General features: G+C 41.8%; 1 protein-coding gene across 1 annotated transcript in view; it reads right to left on the reverse strand.

Moving 5' to 3' along the window:
• The window catches only part of SLC22A3 (solute carrier family 22 member 3), a 108,215-nt gene that overhangs the window by 3,842 nt on the left and 79,333 nt on the right, over nucleotides 1-25,040 (reverse strand). The window contains exons 6-10 of the mRNA XM_008007745.3: nucleotides 11,854-11,951; nucleotides 11,520-11,734; nucleotides 5,788-5,896; nucleotides 4,916-5,028; nucleotides 134-233 (exon numbers count right to left, since the gene is read on the reverse strand). Coding sequence (XP_008005936.1) covers nucleotides 134-233; nucleotides 4,916-5,028; nucleotides 5,788-5,896; nucleotides 11,520-11,734; nucleotides 11,854-11,951 — 635 coding nt within the window. The remainder of the gene's footprint in view (nucleotides 1-133; nucleotides 234-4,915; nucleotides 5,029-5,787; nucleotides 5,897-11,519; nucleotides 11,735-11,853; nucleotides 11,952-25,040) is intronic.

Here is a 25,040-nt window from a genome sequence, read left to right on the forward strand (position 1 = left end):
TTTGCTTACAGTATGACATGAGGATTTATTCTTATTTTTTTCCCTGTGGATATCCAATTTTCTTAACATCATTCTTTCCCCAGTGGTTTGAAATGCTGCTTTTATTTAGGGTGCATTGAAGTTTGGACAGTACCTGCCAAGTTTTTCTACATCATCCACTGTCTCTGGCAAGGCAATACCCTTGGTTTCGGGCAAAAGCATCACGAGGCCACCACAAATGGATGCCAGGATACCTGTGGAATAGGGGAAAAGTGTTAACGCCCCAGAAAGACAGCTGGGCCCTCTCCCATGGGTCTGCTCACTCTGAAGCCACCATGTTGCTCACTGGAGTGGCTCTCAACCACAGCAACCTCTGCATCCCAGATCAATGCCCCAACTCTCCCTCATCACAGCTTCAAAGCTTCTCTCCCTTCCTCAAACCCTGAGTAGCACCACGGCCCCTGTACACCTGGCAGTCATGTGTTCACTCACACATCTCACAGTGATTGACTGAGTGCCTTCTGAGTGCCTTCTTAGGGTCTAACACCCAAGGCCTCCCCTCCTGCATTGCAGAGAAACAGAGTGCTGGAGGGGAGTCCCCTCTGCGCCTGCTCACTGACACCGTCACTAACCTGCTCCTCTCCCTCCGATTCCTCCTATCACCTTACAGTGGAAAACTTGTCCTGGTGTCTACTCCAGGACCAGCCTTCTCCTAGGCCTGTCTCTTTGGGCTCCTCACTCTAGGGATCAACCCTTCCTCCAGTATCTTCAACCTATTGGGAGAAGCTTTCAAACACATTCAGATCTTTCCTGTTTAACCAGCCTTCTCTCAGTCTTGCCTCATGCTTCCATTATCATCCTTTCTTTTCCTGCTCTTTAGAGCCAAACTAAATAGGAACACTTTTACACTGTTGGTGGGACTGTAAACTAGTTCAACCATTGTGGAAAACAGTGTCGCGATTCCTCAAGGATCTAGAACTAGAAATACCATTTGACCCAGCCATCCCATTATTTGGTATATACCCAAAGGATTATAAATCATGGTGCTATAAAGACATATGCACATGTATGTTTATTGCGGCACTCTTCACAATAGCAAAGACTTAGAATCAACCCAAATGTCCATCAGTGACAGACTGGATGAAGAAAATGTGGCACATATACACCATGGAATACTATGCAGCCATAAAAAAGGATGAGTTCATGTCCTTTGTAGGGACATGGATGCAGCTGAAAACCATCATTCTCAGCAAACTACCACAAGAACAGAAAACCAAACACTGCATGTTCTCACTCATAGGTGAGAATTGAACAATGAGATCACTTGGACACAGGAAGGGGAACATCACACATCGGGGCCTATTGTGAGGAGGGGGGAGGGGGGAGGGATAGCATTAGGAAATATACTTAATGTAAATGACGAGTTAATGGGTGCAGCACGCCAACATGGCACATGTATACATATGTAACCTGCACGTTGTGCACATGTACCCTAGAACTTAAAGTATATTTTAAAAAAGTAAGACTAGATAATGTCTAAAAGAATACCTCAAAAATGTAAAACAAATTTAGATAATAATAAATGGTAGAAGAAAAAAAAAAGGCCACCCTCCTCTATTTTCTCTACTTCTTTGTATCCTAGTAGTGTGCTGGTAAATGCCTAACAAACTTCTTTGGGCAATCAAGCCCTGATTGGCAGCATCTGCTAATGTGCATGGTGTAAATGTTCCCACTGTGGGCCCTTCCGGCTGCTGACACAACATCCCTGACTGTGCCACTGGGAGGAGATGCAGGAGCCCCATCAGTGGTGCTTCCACCATAAAGATGCAGCAGACACAATCTAAGGAGCACAAGTAATACTGAAGATGTAGTAGATGAATTAGGAACTGATGAGTGTTGGGCATTTATTGCCTCTGTTTCTCATGTATTTCATATTCTTTACTTTTTGATGATATTCGTGCTTGACGACAGACTTACAAAATTCTTGAAAATGTAGCTGATATGGTTTGAATCTGTGTCTCCACCCAAATCTCATCTCGAATTGTAAACCCCACATGTTGAGGGAGGAACCTGGTGGGAGGTGACTGGATCGTGGGGGAGGTTCCTCCATGCTGTTCTTATGATAGTGAATGAGTTCCCATGAGATCTGATGGATTTATAAGTGATAATTTTCCTTGCTCTTCTCTCACCTGCCACGATGTAGGACGGGCCTGCTTCCCCTTCCACCATGATTGTAAGTTTCCTGAGGCCTCCCTGGCCATGTGAAACTGTGAGCCAATTAAACCTCTTTTCTTTATAAATTATCCAGTCTTGGGCAGTTATTTCTAGCAGTGGCAAATGAACTAATATGGTAGCAGTTGGCCCTGGTGAGTGGGAGGTGCCAGCACCAGCATAGTACCATGCTCCAAGTCCTGCCTCTGCCTGCCGTCCCCTGGACTCAGCCTATATCCTCCCTGGCTCTGCTCCAGTCAGGTTCCTTCTGCCTCTCGCTGGCCACCAGATTCACGTGTGCTACTGTCAGTCCTTAGGGTGGACCTGGTCTCATGCCCTCCTGCCTCGGGCTTCTCACCTGGTTTCCACTTCTTTGGCCACCTCCTCTCCTTCTGCCTAGGTCTGTCACTTTGCCACCCCTCAGGTCTCTGTACTAGGCTTCTGCTTTCATCGTGCTCTGTCCTGATTTTCTGGGGGGCCTGGGCCACTCCCTCAGCTTCAACCAGTCTCTACTGCCAGGTGGCTTCCAGCTCTTCATCCTGAGGTTATACTTCCCTCCTGAGCTCACCAGTGTTGAGCCTGCTGGTTTCTGTTTCCACTTGAACTCTTCCAGGTGCCTCAAACTGTGCACAGCTGACACAGAGCCCCATCACCCTGCAGACCCCCAACCTTGCTGCTCCAGTGCCTGTGCCACCTGTGTCTCCCCAGGCACCTGGGCCTCCCAGCTCACCATGCCCTCTCCCTGTGTCCATCAGTGGTCCCATCTTGCCCAGCTGGCTTCTAAGATACTTACTCAATCTTTCCACCCTCTCCATTCCCATTGCCACCCCCTTATTAGAAGCCACTGTGATCTCCTGATGATGACGTCCTTGAATTGTCACCCCCAACATCATCCCTCCAACCCACTTGCATATCTACCATCAGAGGGATGATGCTGGGGGTCCTTCCAACCCATTTGCGTATCTGTTTCTACAATGCAAGGCCAGCTCTGTCCACCTCAGGGTGAAACTGTCCAGCCACTTCCCACTGCTGTATGTATAAAGAGCAAAGCCTTGGCATGTCTTTGAGGCCCTTCCAGATCCAGTTCCTGCCCTGCCCTGGCGCTGCCTTTCTTAAGGTCCAGCTCACACCTGCAATCCATCCTCTAGCACCAGGTGCTTAAGGATGCGGTGTCCTCTTGCTCTGAACTTTCCACTGCCTGGAGCACAGCCAGCCCCTCTCGGCCTAGACATTGTTTCCCTCCTCCCTGACCTGCTCCCCTACACTCAGGGGCCAAGGGTCCCTGTGACCTATTCTCATAGGAGCTTCTGCTTTCAGGGTCTCAGCAGTTATCACATTCTGTTGTCACTGAGTTTTTAGAAATTAGGCTGTCTCCCTAGTAGTCTCAGGCCCTGCCTGCCTGCCACTGGGCTATGGGCTGCAGTCCTGAAGGTCATGTGTCATGTCTCCTGGACTACTCCGTCTTTGCTGGACAGTGGCACTTTCTGCTTTTTCATGCTGACCACAGAATTAACACTCAGCTTGATGACAAACTCACATACAATAATTTGAGGTGATCCTGTATTGAGGTCACTGGTGTCAAGTGGTAGAAGCTGACTCTCTGTCCCTCACACTGTCAAAGGACTTTTGCATGAATCAGAAGGTCTGTCCTCATGGACTCAGTATTTTCATTCAAATTTCAACTGCTGAACAATAAATGAAAAACATTCTCTACCGGAAGTAAGGAAGTGGAGGTAGAGAAAGGGTTGGGGGATAAAGGGGCCAACCCATATCCTTTACTGCAGAGGAGGGCACAGGGGAAGTGTGTGAAACCCAGGTAGGACAGTTGGAGCAGCCCTGGAGAAGGGGGACACTGAATTCCCCAAGGTCCCTCCTAGACTGTGATTCTGTCCCTTCACAAGTCCTATGAAAGCTGGAGGTAGGAGGAGCGGTGTACTCAAGGAATCTAGAGGAGGTGATGGAATGTGTGCCCAAGATTCCATGTCCCCTGCTCCCTCTGGATGGATTTTTAGCATCAAAGCCAATGGAGATATGATATCAATAGACAGAGAACACCAGAAATACAATTAGTCATTAGGCTTATTTTTGTTGTTTTTTATTATTTACTTATTTTAGAGATAGGTTCTTGCTCTGTTGTCCAGGCTGGAGTGCAATGGCGTGACCATAGCTCACTGCAGCCTTGATCCTACTGCCTCAGCATCCTGAGTAGCTGGGACTACAGGCACCCATGGATCACCACGCCTAGCTAATTTTTACATTTGTGTCGAGGCAGTCTTGCTATGTTGCCCATGCTGGTCTTGAACTCCTAAGCCCAAGCAATCCTCCCACTTTGATCTTACAGGCGTGAGCCACTGCACCTGGCCCTCATTTTTAAACATATTGAATATTTAATTTAGTCCCCTGAAAATTATTGGTTATGTTCTCTAATACCATAAGAGTTTCATAGCATTTAACTCAGAACCCAAAGAATGCTAATTGAACGTCATTTATCAGCACCTTTTAATATAAAGTAAATTAAAACCATTCATTATAACTGAATTGGCTCCTCAAAACTGAAATAGTTATTATAATAAGATGAAATTAATATCATAACTATCAATGAAATAGTTATTATAGTAAGATAAATGACAATCGTTATCATTATCGAACCTAATAATTATTATAGGTTTCTTTTAATACAAGGAATGTAGATGAAAGCTCTTAAGAATAGCAAATGAATTCTTACCAAAGATGATCAGAGGTAGTTCTAGCCACACGGCTGCTAGCCGAAAGAGGAGAAACGGGGCTATGATTCCCCCAAAATCACACAGACCTGAACAGAGCGAAACTCCGAAATTTCTGTTGAATGAAAAGTAATTTTAAATGGACACTATTTCAACAAATGACTTCAAGATAACATATTCAGACATATTAAAAAACCAAAGGAAGTGTGACGATACTTTGCATTTTCTAACTTTGAAAACGACTACTCTCGTGAACTCTAAGCAAAACATTTCCATTCTGCACATTTCTCAGTGAGGCTAGTGAGGACGTCTCCAGCATGGGTAGAGGGTGTTATCCATCGGCAACTCACTGCCCTGCCTGCTCTGGGTCAATTTGTGACACTTTGGTTTCCTCATATGAGGGCAAAGTGTGCCCACGGAATGCTTCCCCAGCAGAGGAAGTCGATTTGCACTAATCCGTGCACACTGTTTCCTTTCGTCCTTCGTAACCAGCTGCTCACCACTGCACCAATGCATGTAATGCAGTCAAAGAGAGGCCATAGTCTTGTGGCAGGTGACGCTGATGGATGAAGATTTAACCCATAGTCTAAGCAAGGGCACCTAGAGGTCTTCTGGTTCCAAGTCAAGTGCCTTTCCTTGAAACCGTAACAGTGTGTGAAGATATTAATATGAAAAGTACTTCTATCACAAAATGCAGTAGGCAGCAATGCAGAAAGCAGTGATAACTCAAAGCATATTTTCTTTACTGGCTGGATTCAGCCCAGGCTAATATATCACTGAGCTAAGGAAACTATTTCATAGTTTTTAACTAAATCAACTTAAAACAGTGGTCTACAGAGTTACTTAGGAGAAACCACAATGTTTGTAGAATTACCGTAATGTTGTTGGGTACAATTCTGAATTTACCAAATAAACAATTTCAAAGGCCATGGTTATCCCTAGTCTTCCCAGTGTAGCCACTGTGGTCCTCAGCAATGGTATTCCTGCAAACACAAAAAGTTTGGAAGGGAGGAGTTAGGGGTCTGATTTCGTTAACATTTTACAGAACAACAAAAGGTATTTGCTTTGTGGCCTCCAGTCTGAAGTCTTTGCCAATTTTAAGCACAAATGATAGAACCTTCTACTAATGTAACCAAATTGCAACAACAATGAAACTAGATGATAGCTAATATTTTAGAGCACTAGATGCCTTTTGGAGCAGGTTGGATTATAGGAAATACAATTCAAGAGCTGTTTGTAGAGCATGAGCAGCCACTACATTGGAACACTGTTCCAGGCAATGACCTCCTAGAGAGCTGGATGGAGCACACTGGCCTTTTGTCCAGGAGGTAGTTTCCAGTCATGCCTTTGAGCCACCATGTTCCCGCTGCTGGTGCCCAGCTGTCCTTTCTGTGCTTACCTTGTGGTGGTGACACAAGGAATAGCCGTTCCCAGCACACCAGGGGAGCTCCTCACGTGAGCTGACCTTGGTTTCTAGAGTAGCGCAAGCTTTGAGGACCAGGATCTTTGGAAGGGGACATCTATTCTGTGTGTAACCACTAAGGCAAATGTCACTCACTGTCTTCCTCATCCTCCATTGTACTACTTCCCTCAAGAAACCATCCAGAAGGAGCCACATTCATCAATGCTAATTGGCTCGCCCATTTTAAAATGAACTGTTTTAGGACTGTTTTGGTTGTATGAAGAAATTTTCCTTTCCTCCCTAGAAACTAGTGGGAAATGCCAAACATTCTCTATTGAATATTTTCTTTCTTTTATGTTTTAAGGGCAGAGAAGTTAACCATTTTTACTCTAAAAAGTCACTGCTCCAGCTTTCCTAGAAGTTGTGCAATTGATGTCTTCCCATCCTAGGAGACATGGTACTAAGGACATATGCCCTGCATGAACAAGACCATATCCACTCTCCAAAGCAAAACGAAGCATGTCCAGTGTTCATGCACCTTTCATTTTCCTTTTATGCCTGCACATGTGTTCATTTAGCACTAACTCATCTTCCTATTTTCCAGGGGAATTATTGAACCTTCCAGAATATATAATTTTTTAGTAGAAAGAGAGGCATGAATGAGGAGGATGAAAGAAGAGAATCAAGCTCAGTAGACTCAGTAGACTACTACTCAATAGAGAAGTAGCGCTCTTTCTAGAGAATAGCCAGGTAAAAAAAAAAAAAAAAAAAAAAAAGCTAAAATTCATTAAATAAAACAATTGCCCAGGAGGGCAAGCGTAAGGAAAAGATGACTCAAGAATCCAAACCATTTCTGGGAGTCTGGAGTTTGCATATTTTGACTGCGAACTGGCCGAGAACATCCTGGTGCACTTCATGTTTTTCCCACATGAGAACACTTGTAGCTGTCATGTTAACAGTTACATCAGGCAGTGAGGAGGCCAGGGTTGTGCTGATGTGGGAGGCCACTGTCTGCTCTGGAGCAGAAGGTTTGTCAACTCATGTTGTTTAGGCTTTGCTTCTTTATGAAGGCCAAGAAAAGGGGGTTGGAGACTAGGAAATGCATTCCACTCCATCTTTCAATGAGCATGTGGTACTGGGAGGGGAACATGGGAACAAAGCCTCAGATTCCCTGGGTGCCAGCCCAATGGGACCATCTCCTGCCACTCCCAGACTGCAGAGAAGGCCGCCTGCTACCTAGGAAACAGCTTCACTATCCAGGTTGGGTTCTTCCATTGTAGGTTTCTTTTCATTGAATCAGGATTGCTCTAACATTGAGTCCCACTGACAAATTCAAGGGCAATGTGGGTTTATAACTGAGGCAAGGTCTGTTTCATGGAAAAATCCAAACAAAAACCAAAAGACCAAATTAAAACACACACACACACACACACACACACACACACACACTCCTACCATAATAAACATATGTGGTTAACTCAGATGAATAGCCAGTCAATTCAGTAAAACATTCAGAAAACACCAAATTGCCCCACTTGTGGAGATGTGGTCTGTCCTGCACGTTGACCTTAATCTGAAAGACTCCCAACTCTTTTCCAAGCAGTAGAGTCTGGTACCAAGCTATACTGGAACAGAGATTTTGTTGAAATATGTAACCAAAGAGAAGTTGCTAAGGTATTGCATGGTTCATTAACTAAAAAATGAAAAGAAAACTATTAGGAAGTATGAATAAATATATACGCACACAAAAATTCTTGATTCCAGTAATAAGCTAAATTCATTTTGAGGTAGCCATAGACATCTTTTGGCAGCAATGACAAAAACCACAGGGCAATTTAAAAATGAGTACTGAAACTAAAATTGTCTTCCACAGAGTTACATGAGAACAAAGAAAATGTTTTCTTCTGAATGTGGATTTGGTCAAGCTACTAGAGAGTATTGGGAATAATACCTCAATTACTGAAGAAAGGATGAAGGACTTAAACAAAACTTTATATGTCCTCTGAATGGATAATCTACTCTGAGTTCTGAAATAAAGTTTAGTGAGAAATTCTAGTAGAAATGTCTAAATTAAGATACATGAACTCACTTTTCACTTAAAGAAAAATAAAAGTGGAAGACAAGTTTCCCAGTTCAAGAAGACGACTTACCCGAACTGCTAGGTTTGTGGCCATCCTAAATAAACTCAAATTAAAGATGGCAGGTAGATATGGATAAAGAAAGGTCTTTATTTTCCAGACATTAATGAGCATTCAGAAATTTGGGCTAGAAGCAGTGAGTCTGAAATGAGAATACAGCCAGAAATACTATTTCTTCTTCCAGATTTCCATTCTTTAGACCATGAAAAGTTGGGTCGAGTGGAGGGAAAGCTGATTAAAGTGTTTGCTGTGAGACAATTTTAGAGCTGCTTTCTCCAAAAGCTTATCTGTATTCTCCCCAGGGGCTAGCGACCTACTGCTGACGTCAGGAATGACTGAGCAGAAAAGCCTTTCTCGTGCTAAGTACCCAGTCGCTGGAATCAAGTCCAATGGGTCTTTAGATTGGAAATACTCAAGGGAGGATCCTCTGTTAATATTTGGAACTCAGTTTAGGGATTTGAAATTTATTCTTGCCAGTCAGTCATGACTGACATAGGACTATAAAAGCAGCCAAGTCTGCAGAAGGCAAAAATAAAATGTGTCTAGAATAAGAGCAATTCGTTTTCAGTCTTGCCGAGAACAATTCTAAAGCTTCAATCAGGAAATTGTATCTATAAAATAAAACTGGTTAGACAAGGGAGAACAGTCTATTCTTGGTGCTATATTTTCCAGTATATGAAAGTATTCTCTACAAAATAGTTTTATGACTATCTGACTAGTTCCTTCTATCTTGATTTGGACACACAGAGCCTTGAATGCTTTCTGGGGTCATTCTGAATGCAACAGACACGAAAGTCATACCAATCAATCTAGGACCACAGAAATCTTCTAGAGTAAAGTATATATAGATCATGAAATGAGACACACTTAAGTCATGCATCTTTCTCTCTTCATTGCTAATTTCATATACAATGAATATTTCATTCATTCCTAGTCCACATACGATGAGAACAGAAGACTTCATCTCAGGGAGCTACAGTTTTATGTTACATCCAAAGTACCAAAGTAAAATAGAAGAGTAACGTCTCCAATGTTTGCGATTTTTCATTCTTCTTAAATTATACAATTTTGAGGGCAGGAATTGTGTCTATTTTGTTCACCTCTCCATCCCCCTCCTAGTTCAGTGGCTGGCAATGAGTCGACAGTGAATAGACATGTATTAAGAGGTAGCTATTGTACAGATCCTCCAACTCTTAGAATATGTTAACTCCATGTGGCTGATTGAATAGTGTCTCCCAAAATTCATGTCTACCTGGAACCTCAAGGCTACCACATTTGGAAATAAGGTCTTTGCAGATGTCATTAGTCAAGGTGACACAAGCAGAGAAGAGAATGTCCTGTGAATACGGAGGCAGAGAGAGGAGCTTCAAGGATTGCCAGAGAGAGGCATGAAGAGACCCTCCCTCAGAACCTCTGGACATAAGCACCCTGGATGCCTTGATTCTAGACTCCCAGCCTCCACACCCCTGAGAGCATAAATGTCTGTTGTTTCAAGCCGCTGAGTTTGTGGTACTTACTACAGCAGCCCTGGGAAGCGAATGCACTCAGGGAAAACAAGAGAGCTGTAAATAGGTGGTTGCTGTTTATCATCAAACATTCCAACATGTCAGGGGACTTGCACATTGTGTGTATGTGTATGTGTGTGTGTGTGTGTGTGTGTGTGTGTGTGTGTGTGTATGTGTGTTCCGAATATTGGCATTCCCATAATTTTATTCACATAGGGTCTACCTGGTGTTTCAATAAATCATAAACCTTCATTTAATTAATAAACTCATCTGTAAATGTCTGACTATTCTGACTCCCACTATATTATCCATTTCTTGGCTGGTCCTCAGAGGATTCTTAAAGAAAGACAGCCTTTCTTGTGCAGACACAAAAGACACCTGGAGAATCCAGCTTTCTCTGTAATCCCCACTTTGCCCCTCCTGGAAGAGGGAAATGATGAACTTGCTCTACTTTGCACATTCCCCAGCATGTGAAACCCTCCTCTTCCCAGTCCCTGGTGTGCTCTAGGGTAAGGATCTTCTGGGTGCTGCTCACCACACATCAGGAGTCACGGCACCCTCTGCTTCCTTCTGGCCTGCACCCCATCTACCGGGATGGAGCCCTGCGAAATTTAACTCTGCAACATCTCTGAAATGAAATGACCCTCTCTCATCTAGGTCTGACTGCCCCAATTGTAACTCCTGCTCTCAGCATCTTCCCTTGCTCATAGCCATCTCTAAACTGCTGCAGTTACGCCAAGCTCACTCCTCCTCTGCAGGCTCACAGCACCACGTTCAGGGCCTTCATGCTGGTGGCAGATCATCTCTCAGGCTCGTTGCCTGGATTCCAGTCACAGCAATGAACCCTCAGTTCCTGAATGCACAAAGGTGTTTCATACTTCTGGAAACTCTTCTCTAGTTTGGAAACATCTGTCCTCTCTCCCCCTGATATCTGGCATATTTGAGTCTTCACACATGTTTAGTTCCCACTGCTGGGAAACATTTCTTGAATCCCCTTCTGGATTGATCACTCTTCCCCAATCTATTTTTTATATTTCTAAATCTTGTAAATAATTTAGTTTCTAAATCTTGCAAATAATTCATGACAATAAGAATCATGACAGTATTAAAGTATCTGTATCCCTTAATAGATTGTGAACCATTCGAAGTCAAGAACTGCTTTCTTCTTCTAGTATAACCTCAGCGTTTAGCATGGTGCCAGCAGCATGGCAGAGGCTCGGGATGTAAGTTAAACAACATCAGAGATATCGCAAAAGTCAGTCACATAAAGATGATTAACAGAAACCACATCACTATCAGCTAGATCAGGGACAATATCTGTTTCATTCATAAATGATCCTAACGATTGAGAAAAGAGAAATCATCTACAGAACCAATCTCTTATCTCCAAAGTTTTTACACTGATTAAGCAAAAAATGGAGGGACATCATGAAAGCTTGCCTGATGCCAAGACTGTGATTCGATTGCACATTTCCTAAGAACAAGTGGCTCCCTACACTTGATTGTGGATTTAGGTGTTTTCAAGTCCTTTGGCTGCAAAGCAGATGTGGGGTAAGATTACCTTCTGGTAAGAACGCAGTGACAAGGCATGCCACCCCCGCCACTATATTGCTTGCCGCAAAGGGGAGGCGTCGTCCAAGGCGCTCAATGGTTAGTAAGATCAAGAGAGCTCCTGGCAGTTCCACCACTCCCGAGATGAAAAAGTCTATATAGAGGTTGCCTCCTATAATTCCCAGGCGCATGACAAGTCCTTGATACACCACTGCACTTGTGAACCTGTAGCAACATCGAAAGACATCAGAGAACAGGTAAGAGATAACTTCCAGCTGATTTGAAGAAAGGGATGTGTTGTAAATTTAACGCAAGCTTTCAAATCCATCACAAGTCAAACTTACCAAGCAAACATAAGAATAAGTGTGCATTTCCTCATTTGGGGAGTTCTCACCAGATCTAAAAAGGATGGATTACTAACTTCCTCATCTGTAACAGTGATCTATATAAGAAAAGCAGATTTCAGTAGCAATAGACAGCAAAAACAATAACAACAAAAAAAAACAAAACAAACAAACAAACAAAAAAAACACCTGCATAGCATAGACTTGTCATTAATCAGAATCAAATGATCTTACTGAAGTGACTAGCGGCTTTCATAATATGTTAAAACCTGAGAATTAAGACACTTCTGCTCTGGCATTTAGAACACATCAAATTCACAAAGTTAGGATTGCTGCACTGAGAATCTGTTCTTAGGATAATTTCAGTACTTTATGTTACACTGGTCTGTGTGTTCTAAAGTAAAATACACATGCACATTTATTAAATTGGGGGAAACGAGAGTCAGGGTGGGTGAAACAAGTGGGATCCAACCAATTTAGGGTTTCTTTATAAACTAAATCCTCAAATCTGACTTTCACAAACAAAATAGAGCAATGTTAAGTTTGAGAGCAAGCATCAAATGTATTATTTTGCTTTTGTCCATTTATTGTAATCTAGTATCTTTTTGATGCAGAAAAATTCAGCTCATCTCTATCTGGCCATTCAAGAAGTTGGTCTTTTCAATTCAATTCAGCAAATACTGCTATTGGCCAACCACGTACAAGACACTGAAAAAAGCGAAGCTGGAGAGGACACCCCCTGATCCCCACACCCTGTCTTCAGTCTAACATGCGGAAGCATCAAAGCACGATGCCTGCAGTGACCACAGCTCCAGTTTCCTGCGCTTATCAGTCTCTTACCTCTGCATGGAGGGCTCTTTGACCTCCTCAGTCCTGATTTTACCTCCCCTGGGAGGCCTTTCCTAGCCTCAGATAGAACTGATGGCTCCCAAATTCTGCCTCCAGACCCGCAGGGGAATGCTGTTGTGCAGGTTCTAGGATAGAGGTCCAGGGAGTAGAGGCAGGGAGTGCATTGTCACACCAAGCAAAGTGCCTGATGTTCAACAACTGGTTGTGTAACGACTGAGTGCTGAAGCAAGAAGTCAAGTGCCCTGGCTATATCTACTCCTTGGTGTTGTCCTCGGTTTCTCTGCTCCTATTAAACAGAAATGCTGGTGACTAACGACAAGGTCCCTGTGGTCTATTTGTACAACACCACATTTGGCCCAGAAAATCTAGGCAAATTTTCTCCAAAGCTTTGAGCCAAAGTCTCTCTACCAGTAATCACACAAATTTGACTTAGAGCATATGCACACCAATAGTACCTTGTCAATCACAGATTCTAAACAGTAAATTCAATAAATCAACCAAAGCTTGATATCCTCTGCCTATCTTTGCTCCAAGGAAAGACACACACACAAAAGTAGACTGCAAAATGAATGCCTTTGGTCACTTTCTTTTCCAAAGTCTTCACAATCCCGTATTTCTTTTATACCAAGACACATTGGTTTTCTACATTTTAACATCTCTTAATTGGAAGGTGTCCTACAACTGAGCTGATAAGAGAGCAATGTGTCCTAGTTTAAACAACATGGTTTCCCTTACTTAGTGGTACATAAAATGACTATGTGTCTTAAAATCAATAGTGTCTAGAGTCAACAAAACAATAGTTGCCATCACAATCGCCGTGGAAGACTGCTGATTGATTCCACTGTCCATTCTTCCTTTCCCACTTTTGAGAATACATAGAATTTTAGTTGGGCATATGGAAGCCTAGTGAGAGTCATTTTTTCTATCCTCTTTTTCAACTGTGAGTGGCACTGTGATAAGACCTCAGCAATGAGGTGGTTGTACCGGTCATGTTCTAGGTCTCAGCATTTAAAAAGGTAATAACTTGCTGCAAGAAGATGCCGGTGAGCTTCAACCATACAACCTGTGTAGACCATGGTGGAGATGCAAGACAAATGGAACTCAGGCCCTGGAGGGCCTCATGGGGTACAGCTGCCTCGCTAGAGCTGGGCTGCTCACCTCTGGGTGGGTGTGCTAGAGATAAAAACACTTTTCCCTTTTTCATCACTGTATTTTCGAGGACTTTGTTTCATTAGCAAGTTGACCTGGATCTTAACTAATATAATGTCTATGAAGATGACCCCTGAGCTAACCTTCTAAATTTGAAGACCCCAGTGAGGGATTTTTCTGTGTCTACCTTAACCTTTGCTGTTCAAAAAACAAGTCAGGAATATCAAAAGTGAAAGACAAGAACTCGATATATTACAAAAATATATTATTGTGTAGTTTGTTGCCAAAATGTTTTCTACAATTCATTTCTATGTGTTAATACATTAAAATGGCTAGTGTTTATGGAGTGTGTGATATTAGATTCTGGACTAAGCACTTTACATGGATTATTTTAAGTCTCATCAAAGTTCTATAAAGTTAGTACTTTTGTTAATCTTACTCTATAAATAAGGAAAACAAGGCTTAGGACTTTAAGGAGTGAATAGTAGCCAGGAATTGAAAGCAGGCAACTGATTGGTGAGCCTGTGCTCCCGATCCTCATATGGCACTGCTGAATATATTTCATTCTAGAAACATTCTTGATAGTGGATGGTCACATCTAAATATTTTTAAAGAAAGACACTGTGCACTTGACCTAAAACTAAATCTTTAATTAAAACATTGTTTTATGAAAAAAAAATTGACTAATTTAGATTCCAAAGATTTTAAAAATCAGGATTAAAACCACTCATCCTGCGAGGACAATGTTCCTGCACGAAAGTATCACCACAAACTCATTCCCATGAGTTTTTCCTTTTACTGAGGGCTTTTCCACAACTCAGACTTGGGGCTGCCGGGCAGTGTTAGTCTCAGACTCTTCTCTCTCCAGGGATTCCCTGACAAGATCCCTTGTCTACATATCAACACCACTGTCCATTCAGTGCACACAGGTGGCAATACTTTTTTCTTTGCTTTTCAAAAGAAATATTCACAGCAATTTATTATTGGCTCTATTTTATTTCCTCTTCAGTCTTCTGCTGAGAGCTATGACTTCTATCCACTAGCTATGAGTCTGAACAAATTCACTCTCACTCAAGTTTCCAGTTCCAACATCCCAGAGTTGAAGAGAAATCCTAAATCACAAATTTCAAGATCTCTGGTCAGTTCAGGTAGATAGTTTGACTTTTAAAAAAAAAATTAAAAAAATTTTTTTGAGATAGGGTCTCTCTCCATCACCCAGGCTGGAGTGTAGTGGTGTAATCATGACTCGCTACAGCCTTAACCTCCCTGACCCAAGCAATCCTCCCACTTCAGCCTCCTGAGTAGCTGGGACTACAGGTGCATTCTTCTTCTTCTCCTCCTCCTTCTCCTCCTTACTCCTCCTCCTCCTCCTCCTCCTCCTCCTCCTCCTCCTCCTCCTCCTCCTCCTCCTCCTTCTTCTTCTTCTTCTTCTTCTTCTTCTTCTTCTTCTTCTTCTTCTTCTTCTTCTTCTTCTTCTTCTTCTTCTTCTTCCTCCTTCTTTTCTTCGTCGTCGTCGTCGTCGTCGTCGTAGTAGTAGTAGAGAAAGGGTCTTGCTGTGTTGCCCAGGTTGACGTTGAACTCCTGGGCTTGAACAATCCTCCTGACTCAGCCTCCCAAAATGTTGGGATTACAGACATTAGCCATCATGCCCAGCCTAATTTGACATTTAAACACATTTGTAGATTTTTCAGTTGTTCATGATTTTTCATTTTTTTTAAGTGATAAAATAAAGAAGCATCTCTTGCTTTCATGTTGGCTCTGTAAATAATTGCCTTTCTCTGGCAAATCTCCAGTCACTCAATGACCACAGAATTATGACATGTTAGATTTTGGCAAGAAAATAAAGATCTTATGTATTAATCTAGAGGTTGGCAAACCTTTTCTGCAAATGGCCATCTATTAAACGTTTTTGATTTTGTGAGCTCTAAGACCTCTGTTGGAACTACTTAACTTTACCATTGTAGTGTGAAAACAATCATAGACAATACATAAATGGGTTCCAACAAAACTTTATTTACAAAAACAGGTTGCCTGCATGTCTGGCCTGCAAGCTGTAGTTTGCTGACCCCTGAATGAGAGACTTAGTGCTGGAGCAATTTGTACAGATACTACTATCATTCCCATTACAGAGAGAAAGAAGTTGAGGTGGAGGAAAGCTACGTACTTTACCCAAGGAGGACACACAGACAATAAGAAGATGAACCAGGAGGTTGATAGCAAAGTCTGTATGTTTAACCATTATGCTGTAATGTGTCTGCAGTATGTAGAATATAATATTTATTGTTTAAAAGTATGCCATATCATTTCATTAATTACTTTCTTCTTTTCAGCTACAAATATTCTCTGAAAATTAAAATTAATTTTAATTTTAATTAAAAAATTAAGCCTATATTGGAAAGCCAAAGCGGACAGATCACGAGGTCAGGAGTTTGAGACCAGCCTGGCCAACATGGTGAAACCCCGTCTCTACTAAAAATACAAAATATATCTGGGCTTGGTGGTGGGCGTCTGTAATCCCAGCTACTCGGGAGGCTGAGGCAAGAGAATCGTTTGAACCTGGGAGGCGGAGTTGCAATGAGCAGAGATCTCACCATTGCATTCCAGCTTGGGTGTCAGGGGAAGACTCCGTCTCAAAAAAAAAAAAAAAAAAAAAAAAAAAAAAAAAAAAAAAAAAAAAATTAAGCCTACATTATTTTCGTAACAAAAAAAAAGCTCACTTTTAAAGTCATGGACTTAAATTAGACACAGTGTACCCAATCGTTGACTTCCTTCTCTTTCCTAACAGAACTACCACTACACTCTCCCACACTACCAATTCATGTGTTTATGGTGCTGACTCTGCTTCCAGTTGTCGGGGGAGGCCTGATTAGTTTAGGGAAATCCTATCCTCCATGCAGTGACTGGGCACGTGACCCAGTTTGAACCAATGAGAAATGGGCATACAACCCAATTCGGGCCAATGAGAAATGGACTTCTGGGAAAGTCCTTCATTGCTCTTAAGTCAGAAGTTCCTGAAGAAATCTTTTCTTTCTTCCTTCAAGGAATAAATGAGGAGATTGTGGGCTCAAATACATCTTAGCAGTCATCTTACACCGATGAGACAACAAGTCTTAAGATGAAGCTATCCTGTCAGCAGAGTGGAGAGAGGGGAAGAAAACCATGGTTTAATGAGATTGTCGAGACCCTGGTCTGGCCAACCCTGAATGCTGCTGTTACTAGAATTCCAGACACATGAGCCAGTGAATATCTTTATTGTCCGAACCTATTTAAGTTGGTTTTCTGGTTACTTGTTGCCAAAAGCAGAATTATGTGAAGAATCCAATCCAGAACCATGCTTTTGCTTTAGTAACTGAATATTTTAGGCAATTTTTTTTTTAGCAAATAGTTAAAATAATTGCTTCTGTACTCCAGTCCACTCCATAAAAATACCTGTTATAAGTCTTAATTTCAAATTTTTAAGAGTTAAAACAGAGTGGTAATATGATCTCTGCTTTTCCAGACCACAAGTTTACTGCCTCATATATACCCTCTATCAAAAAAAAAAAAAAAAAAAAAAAAAATACTAGGTGTTGATAACGAATTAAGGGAGTCAGGACCATGAAACCAATCTTCCCTGTCCAGTGAATGAAAGGATTAAGAGTACTTCCAAGCAAGTACATATTTTGCTACATTTAAGGACAAATCCAGCTGGTCTTTGATTTACTAACATCTCCACAATGACGCAGATATTCTGAAAGATGACCCACTTTCTAGGCATCCAAAGGCCTTGAGAGACTTAAAACCATAGCTTGGATGGAATTCATCCAGGAAAATCTTGGCAACTCCTGTGCCGTGGTGGCCGCCACTATTATTCTTTTACAATAACTTCTAGCTCCATATCTATGCTGAGTTTCTGTTGCCAAAGGGTTACTAAATTTTGCCCGGTCTGAGTCAGACACACAAAAAAACCAAAATGCTATGCCAGGTTTAAAATTTAAAAAAAAATTGCTTTATTGCCTCACATACCATTTACATGCACTGTATGATATTTACATATAATTTATGTACAATAAACTCCAGCAATTCTAAGTGCACGCTTTGAAGACTTTTGACAGATATATAGTCTTACACCACTACCACAACTGTGGTACGGACCCTTTCCATGATCCCCCAAATTTTCCTTGTGTCTCAGTGAAGTCAGTCCCTTCCACCCACTCTGGGCTCTGGAAACCCAGATCTGCTTTCTATCATGACAGTTTTGCTTTTTCTAGAATTTCATAGAAACAGAATCAACAGTGTCTCACTTGGCATCCCATTTTGTCATACCTTTTGTGCCATCTAAATGGGGGATGCTGGTTTTGATTTGAAGCAAAGGGAGAAAAGGGTGATGTTCTGGGTAACACTAGCTGTTCGGAGGCTTATTGCCTAGTATCAACACACTACTCATAGGAAAAGGTATTGCTCAAGGTTAAACTGCAGAGGTTAGTTTCCTTGTAATTATTTAATGAGCTGAATTGCTACTTGCCCTATTCATCGCTTTGATTATCTTTTAATTCTGCCAAGACTGTGTTTTCCATCAACAATGATGTACTCCATATTAAAAGAACACTTTATTCATCTTTCTTTGATTAATTCAGCTCTCTTTGCAATTCTTGCTGCTGAAACATTTCTTCAAGTTGACATTTTAATTTAAATTGCCAAAGAAGAGAAAGACATTATAAATAATCATCTGTTATAAATACGGTGTTCAGAACTCCCCACATGGAGGACTGGTCTCAGAGTAAAAAAAAAAAAGACAGTCAGGGTCAGGCCAGACATGTGGTATTCTACTCAGAACATTTTTTTACTAGCATGTTATTTAAACTATTTGAGTCTTAGTTTTCTCATCAGTAGCAGGAGAATAATAATATTCAATTTTATTATTTCAGTATTATCAAATATTATTCATTTATCAAATTACACCTTATTAGTTTTGAAAATTCATTTAAGTAACCCATCTATATAGATACACAGATATGTGTACATATACACAGATACATACACGTGTGTGTATATATACATGTATGCAACTATATACACCCACACACACCTGGCACACAATATGTCATATTCAGTAACAGAGGCTGTCAACATTAATATTGTGTTTTATAACATTTGAGAGTTACTTTATTTCCAGGTGATAATTCACCCAGCACTTTTTCCTTTAGTAATTAGTAGCTAATGCTTTAATACATAAAGGGAGATGCTTTTAAAGGTCCTCAGATAAAGAGAATGGTTGCTCTGCCTTTTTTTTAAGGAAATGGATTTCTTTTTATGTTGAATTTTCTTAAATATACCAGATGTATTTAATGTTGATTTGGAACTGCGGATCTACCAGGCTTAAGGCAGGGTAATTTTTCATGAATGTGCACACCGGCAAACACCACGTACGGAGCCTTGCAACTCAAAGTATGACCCTCAAGTCAGCAGCGTCGGTCTCTCCTGGGAGCCTGCTGAACAAGCCTTGCCCCAGATCTAGAGAGAAAATCTGCATGTTAACCACATCCCCAGGAGACTAGCATGAGAAGCACTAAGAGTCAAGGAACAGCAATCCCACCTCATCGGTTCACTCACATTGTTTACTTCCACCTGGGGCTCTGGGTGCAGAAATGTGAGTCCTCCCAGGTTTAGGAGGGAGAAATACATTTACCAGCAGGGTCTACTATGGGCAGGGGGAAGGGGACAGTGTTTGTAGCTGCTTGTCTAGCCTTGTGATTTTGTCTGGTTGTTCTCAATAAGAGACTTCTTCATCAGTTGTCGTATTTCACAAGGAAAGATGACACCGATAAGAAAGAAAACTTATCTGCTCTTGAGTCTAATACTGTGATTTATTCGGTGAATGTGTCATCACTGGTTCCCTAAAGGTTCTGCTCTCTAGAAACTTTTCATCTCTAAGAAGTCTGTGTCAATAAAATGTTATTTGAGGTCTTTGGGCTTACCGATTGGGGGAACCAGAAACCACTTTCAAAAGTTAACGTATCCATTGGTCTTACAGACAAGCATCAGGAACCAGAGGGCCTGGTGGGGCTGGGAGGAAGCTCGGCAGTGACAGCTGAGGTGCTCATGTACTTCCATCTCACTGCCCAGTGGATAATAAGCTCATTAGTCAGACTAGGACCAGCCCAGAATGGCCAGGAGTAAGCATGTCAAGTTACAGAGCTGTAGCCAGCTTCTAGATGGAAATAGCACTATCTGGTACCCATAAAAGAGAATTTGCCAAATTACCTGTAGTACTGTGGCAAGTTTTGAAAACCTGCTTATCCTTTAAAACAAGAGTAGATAAAATATTTACCATGCAAGAGCATTTATGATGGAGAAATATTCCGTATTAAAATTATCATGAATGTGGCCGGGCGCGGTGGCTCACGCCTGTAATCCCAGCACTTTGAGAGGCCGAGGTGGGCGGATCACAAGGTCAGGAGATCGAGACCATGGTGAAACCCCGTCTCTACTAAAAATAGAAAAAATTAGCCGGGCGCAGTGGCGGGCGCCTGTAGTCCCAGCTACTCGGGAGGCTGAGGCAGGAGAATGGTGTGAACCCGGGAGGCGGAGCTTGCAGTGAGCCGAGATTGCGCCACTGCACTCCAGCCTGGGCGACAGAGCGAGACTCCGTCTCAAAAAAAAACTAGAGAAGCAAGAGCAAACACATTCGAAAGCTAGCAGAAGGCAAGAAATAACTAAGATCAGAGCAGAACTGAAGGAGATAGAGACACAAAAAACCCTCCAAAAAATCAATGAATCCAGGAGTTGGTTTTTTGAAAAGATCAACAAAATTGACAGACCACTAGCAAGACTAATAAAGAAGAAAAGAGAGAAGAATCAAATCGACGCAATTAAAAATGATAAAGGGGATATCACCACCGACCCCACAGAAATACAAACTACCATCAGAGAATACTATAAACACCTCTACGCAAATAAACTGGAAAATCTAGAAGAAATGGATAATTTCCTGGACACTTACACTCTTCCAAGACTAAACCAGGAAGAAGTTGAATCCCTGAATAGACCAATAGTAGGCTCTGAAATTGAGGCAATAATTAATAGCCTACCAACCAAAAAAAGTCCAGGACCAGATGGATTCACAGCTGAATTCTACCAGAGGTACAAGGAGGAGCTGGTACCATTCCTTCTGAAACTATTCCAATCAATAGAAAAAGAGGGAATCCTCCCTAACTCATTTTATGAGGCCAACATCATCCTGATACCAAAGCCTGGCAGAGACACAACAAAAAAAGAGAATTTTAGACCAATATCCCTGATGAACATCGATGCAAAAATCCTCAATAAAATACTGGCAAACCGGATTCAGCAGCACATCAAAAAGCTTATCCACCATGATCAAGTGGGCTTCATCCCTGGGATGCAAGGCTGGTTCAACATTCGCAAATCAATAAACATAATCCAGCATATAAACAGAACCAAAGACAAGAACCACATCATTATCTCAATAGATGCAGAAAAGGCTTTTGACAAAATTCAACAGCCCTTCATGCTAAAAACGCTCAATAAATTCGGTATTGATGGAACGTACCTCAAAATCATAAGAGCTATTTATGACAAACCCACAGCCAATATCATACTGAATGGGCAAAAACTGGAAAAATTCCCTTTGAAAACTGGCACAAGACAGGGATGCCCTCTCTCACCACTCCTATTCAACATAGTGTTGGAAGTTCTGGCTAGGGCAATCAGGCAAGAGAAAGAAATCAAGGGGATTCAGTTAGGAAAAGAAGAAGTCAAATTGTCCCTGTTTGCAGACGACATGATTGTATATTTAGAAAACCCCATTGTCTCAGCCCAAAATCTCCTTAAGCTGATCAGCAACTTCAGCAAAGTCTCAGGATACAAAATTAATGTGCAAAAATCGCAAGCATTCTTATACACCAGTGACAGTCAAACAGAGAGCCAAATCAGGAATGAACTTCCATTCACAATTGCTTCAAAGAGAATAAAATACCTAGGAATCCAACTTACAAGGGATGTAAAGGACCTCTTCAAGGAGAACTACAAACCACTGCTCAGTGAAATCAAAGAGGACACAAACAAATGGAAGAACATACCATGCTCATGGATAGGAAGAATCAATATCGTGAAAATGGCCATACTGCCCAAGGTAATTTATAGATTCAATGCCATCCCCATCAAGCTACCAATGAGCTTCTTCACAGAATTGGAAAAAACTGCTTTAAAGTTCATATGGAACCAAAAAAGAGCCCGCATCTCCAAGACAATCCTAAGTCAAAAGAACAAAGCTGGAGGCATCACGCTACCTGACTTCAAACTCTACTACAAGGCTACAGTAACCAAAACAGCATGGTACTGGTACCAAAACAGAGATATAGACCAATGGAACAGAACAGAGTCCTCAGAAATAATACCACACATCTACAGCCATCTGATCTTTGACAAACCTGAGAGAAACAAGAAATGGGGAAAGGATTCCCTATTTAATAAATGGTGCTGGGAAAACTGGCTAGCCATAAGTAGAAAGCTGAAACTGGACCCTTTCCTTACTCCTTATACGAAAATTAATTCAAGATGGATTAGAGACTTAAATGTTAGACCTAATACCATAAAAATCCTAGAGGAAAACCTAGGTAGTACCATTCAGGACATAGGCATGGGCAAAGACTTCATGTCTAAAACACCAAAAGCAATGGCAGCAAAAGCCAAAATTGACAAATGGGATCTCATCAAACTAAAGAGCTTCTGCACAGCAAAAGAAACTACCATCAGAGTGAGCAGGCAACCTACAGAATGGGAGAAAATTTTTGCAATCTACTCATCTGACAAAGGGCTAATACCCAGAACCTACAAAGAACTCAAACAAATTTACAAGAAAAAAACAAACAACCCCATCCAAAAGTGGGCAAAGGATATGAACAGACATTTCTCAAAAGAAGACATTCATACAGCCAACAGACACATGAAAAAATGCTCATCATCACTGGCCATCAGAGAAATGCAAATCAAAACCACAATGAGATACCATCTCACACCAGTTAGAATGGCGATCATTCAAAAGTCAGGAAACAACAGGTGCTGGAGAGGATGTGGAGAAATAGGAACACTTTTACACTGTTGGTGGGATTGTAAACTAGTTCAACCATTATGGAAAGCAGTGTGGCGATTCCTCAAGGATCTAGAACTAGATGTACCATATGACCCAGCCATCCCATTACTGGGTATATACCCAAAGGATTATAAATTATGCTGCTATAAGGACACATGCACACGTATGTTTATTGCAGCACTATTCACAATAGCAAAGACTTGGAATCAACCCAAATGTCCATCAGTGACAGATTGGATTAAGAAAATGTGGCACATATACACCATGGAATACTATGCAGCCATAAAAAAGGATGAGTTTGTGTCCTTTGTAGGGACATGGATGCAGCTGGAAACCATCATTCTTAGCAAACTATCACAAGAACAGAAAACCAAACACCGCATGTTCTCACTCGTAGGTGGGAACTGAACAATGAGATCACTTGGACTCGGGAAAGGGAACATCACACACCGGGGCCTATCATGGGGAGGGGGGAGGGGGGAGGGATTGCACTGGGAGTTATACCTGATGTAAATGACGAGTTGATGGGTGCAGCACACCAACATGGCACAAGTATACATATGTAGCAAACCTGCACGTTGTGCACATGTACCCTACAACTTGAAGTTTAATAATAATAAATAAATTTAAAAAAAAAATAAAATAAAATTATCATGAATGTTTGATATTTATTAAAGTAGTTAAAAATAAATCCCAGGCCTCCGAACCAGTGCTGTCCAGTAAGAATATAATGTGAGCCACACACGTACATTTACATTTTCTAGTGGCCACATTAAAAAAACATAAAGAGGAACAGGGGAAATGAATTTATAATACATTTCATGTAATCCAATGTATCCAAAACATGATCATTTCAAGGTGTAACCAATATGAAATTATTCATGCGGCATTTTATACCCTTCACTGCCTGTTAAATCTTTGAAATCCATTGTACAGTTTGCTTGACAGCACATCTCAGTTCAGACTTGCCACATCTGAAGTGTTCAACTGCACATGAGTCTAGGAGCTACCGTGCTGCACCGAGTGAGTCTGGTCACCTGCAGCCCACGTGGCTCTTTCATTGAGACACTCCATGGAGACGATATTTTATTCCATTAGCTCGAGTTGGCCTGAAAGAGTGCCCCAGTCCCCCACCTCCTAGATGACTGGGCATACTGCCCAGAACAGCAAATGGGCCTCCATCTATGCAGTCCCAGGAGGGACCCAGAGGGCAGCCTCAGTATTGGCAAAGGTTAACGGATTGCAGCTGTGGGTCACATGTTGGAACATTTCTTCATTTCTCAAAAGCAATGCTGGGAGGGTTTTATTTTTATTATTTATTTGTGTGGGTGGGTAGGGGGGAGGAGAGCCTATTGATGTAAGAGGAGAAAGCAAAAAAGAAGAGAATGTACTCTCAGTTCTAAAACTCTAACTCTAAAGGCTCAGAAGGGAATATGCATCAAAACTTGTGTGGACTGAATCCAACATGTCATCGAAAGCTCCAGCAGCACCTATGCCAGCAGTCATCACGGAAACAGAAAGGTTCTAAATATCACATTTTTGAAATGCCCAGTGCCTGAAACTATGGTAGCATGTATGGATACACAAAATTTTAAGTTCCATGTAGAGGCAAATTGAGTGTCTATAAGACACTGGTCAGCCAAAGTTGTTTTGAAGAGAGAGAAAAAGAGAGTTTGAGTGAAGAAAATCCTCTGCTTTATCGCAAGTAAAAATCAAAACCACACACTCCTGCCAAGAACAATTCTTATCATCACTTCTTCTCAGTCTTCTGAATGCTTTGGGAATTATTTCAACAGGAACATGGTCTTTAACATCAGCATCAGTAACATATGAGTTCATCAGACCACCTGTCCACTAGCCAGCTGAGGGAACCGTTCCAGCCGTTCGGTGTGCGCAGGATTCCAGGATCACTGCAACCTTGTCCCGCTAGATCCCTAGGAGGTGTCTCCTGCTAGGGCCTGGGCATATAAGGCCCTCCCCACACTGTCCTGGGTTGGCAGAGCTTTCTGCACAGGTCAAGGACAGCCAGGGTGACATCAGCCCCAGTCACTGAGTGCTCAGAGAAAGGGTGACTGGGGCAAGTCCCGACTACATT

The sequence above is a fragment of the Chlorocebus sabaeus genome, chromosome 13 (genome assembly GCF_047675955.1).
Source record: "Chlorocebus sabaeus isolate Y175 chromosome 13, mChlSab1.0.hap1, whole genome shotgun sequence".
Taxonomy (NCBI): Eukaryota; Metazoa; Chordata; class Mammalia; order Primates; family Cercopithecidae; genus Chlorocebus; species Chlorocebus sabaeus.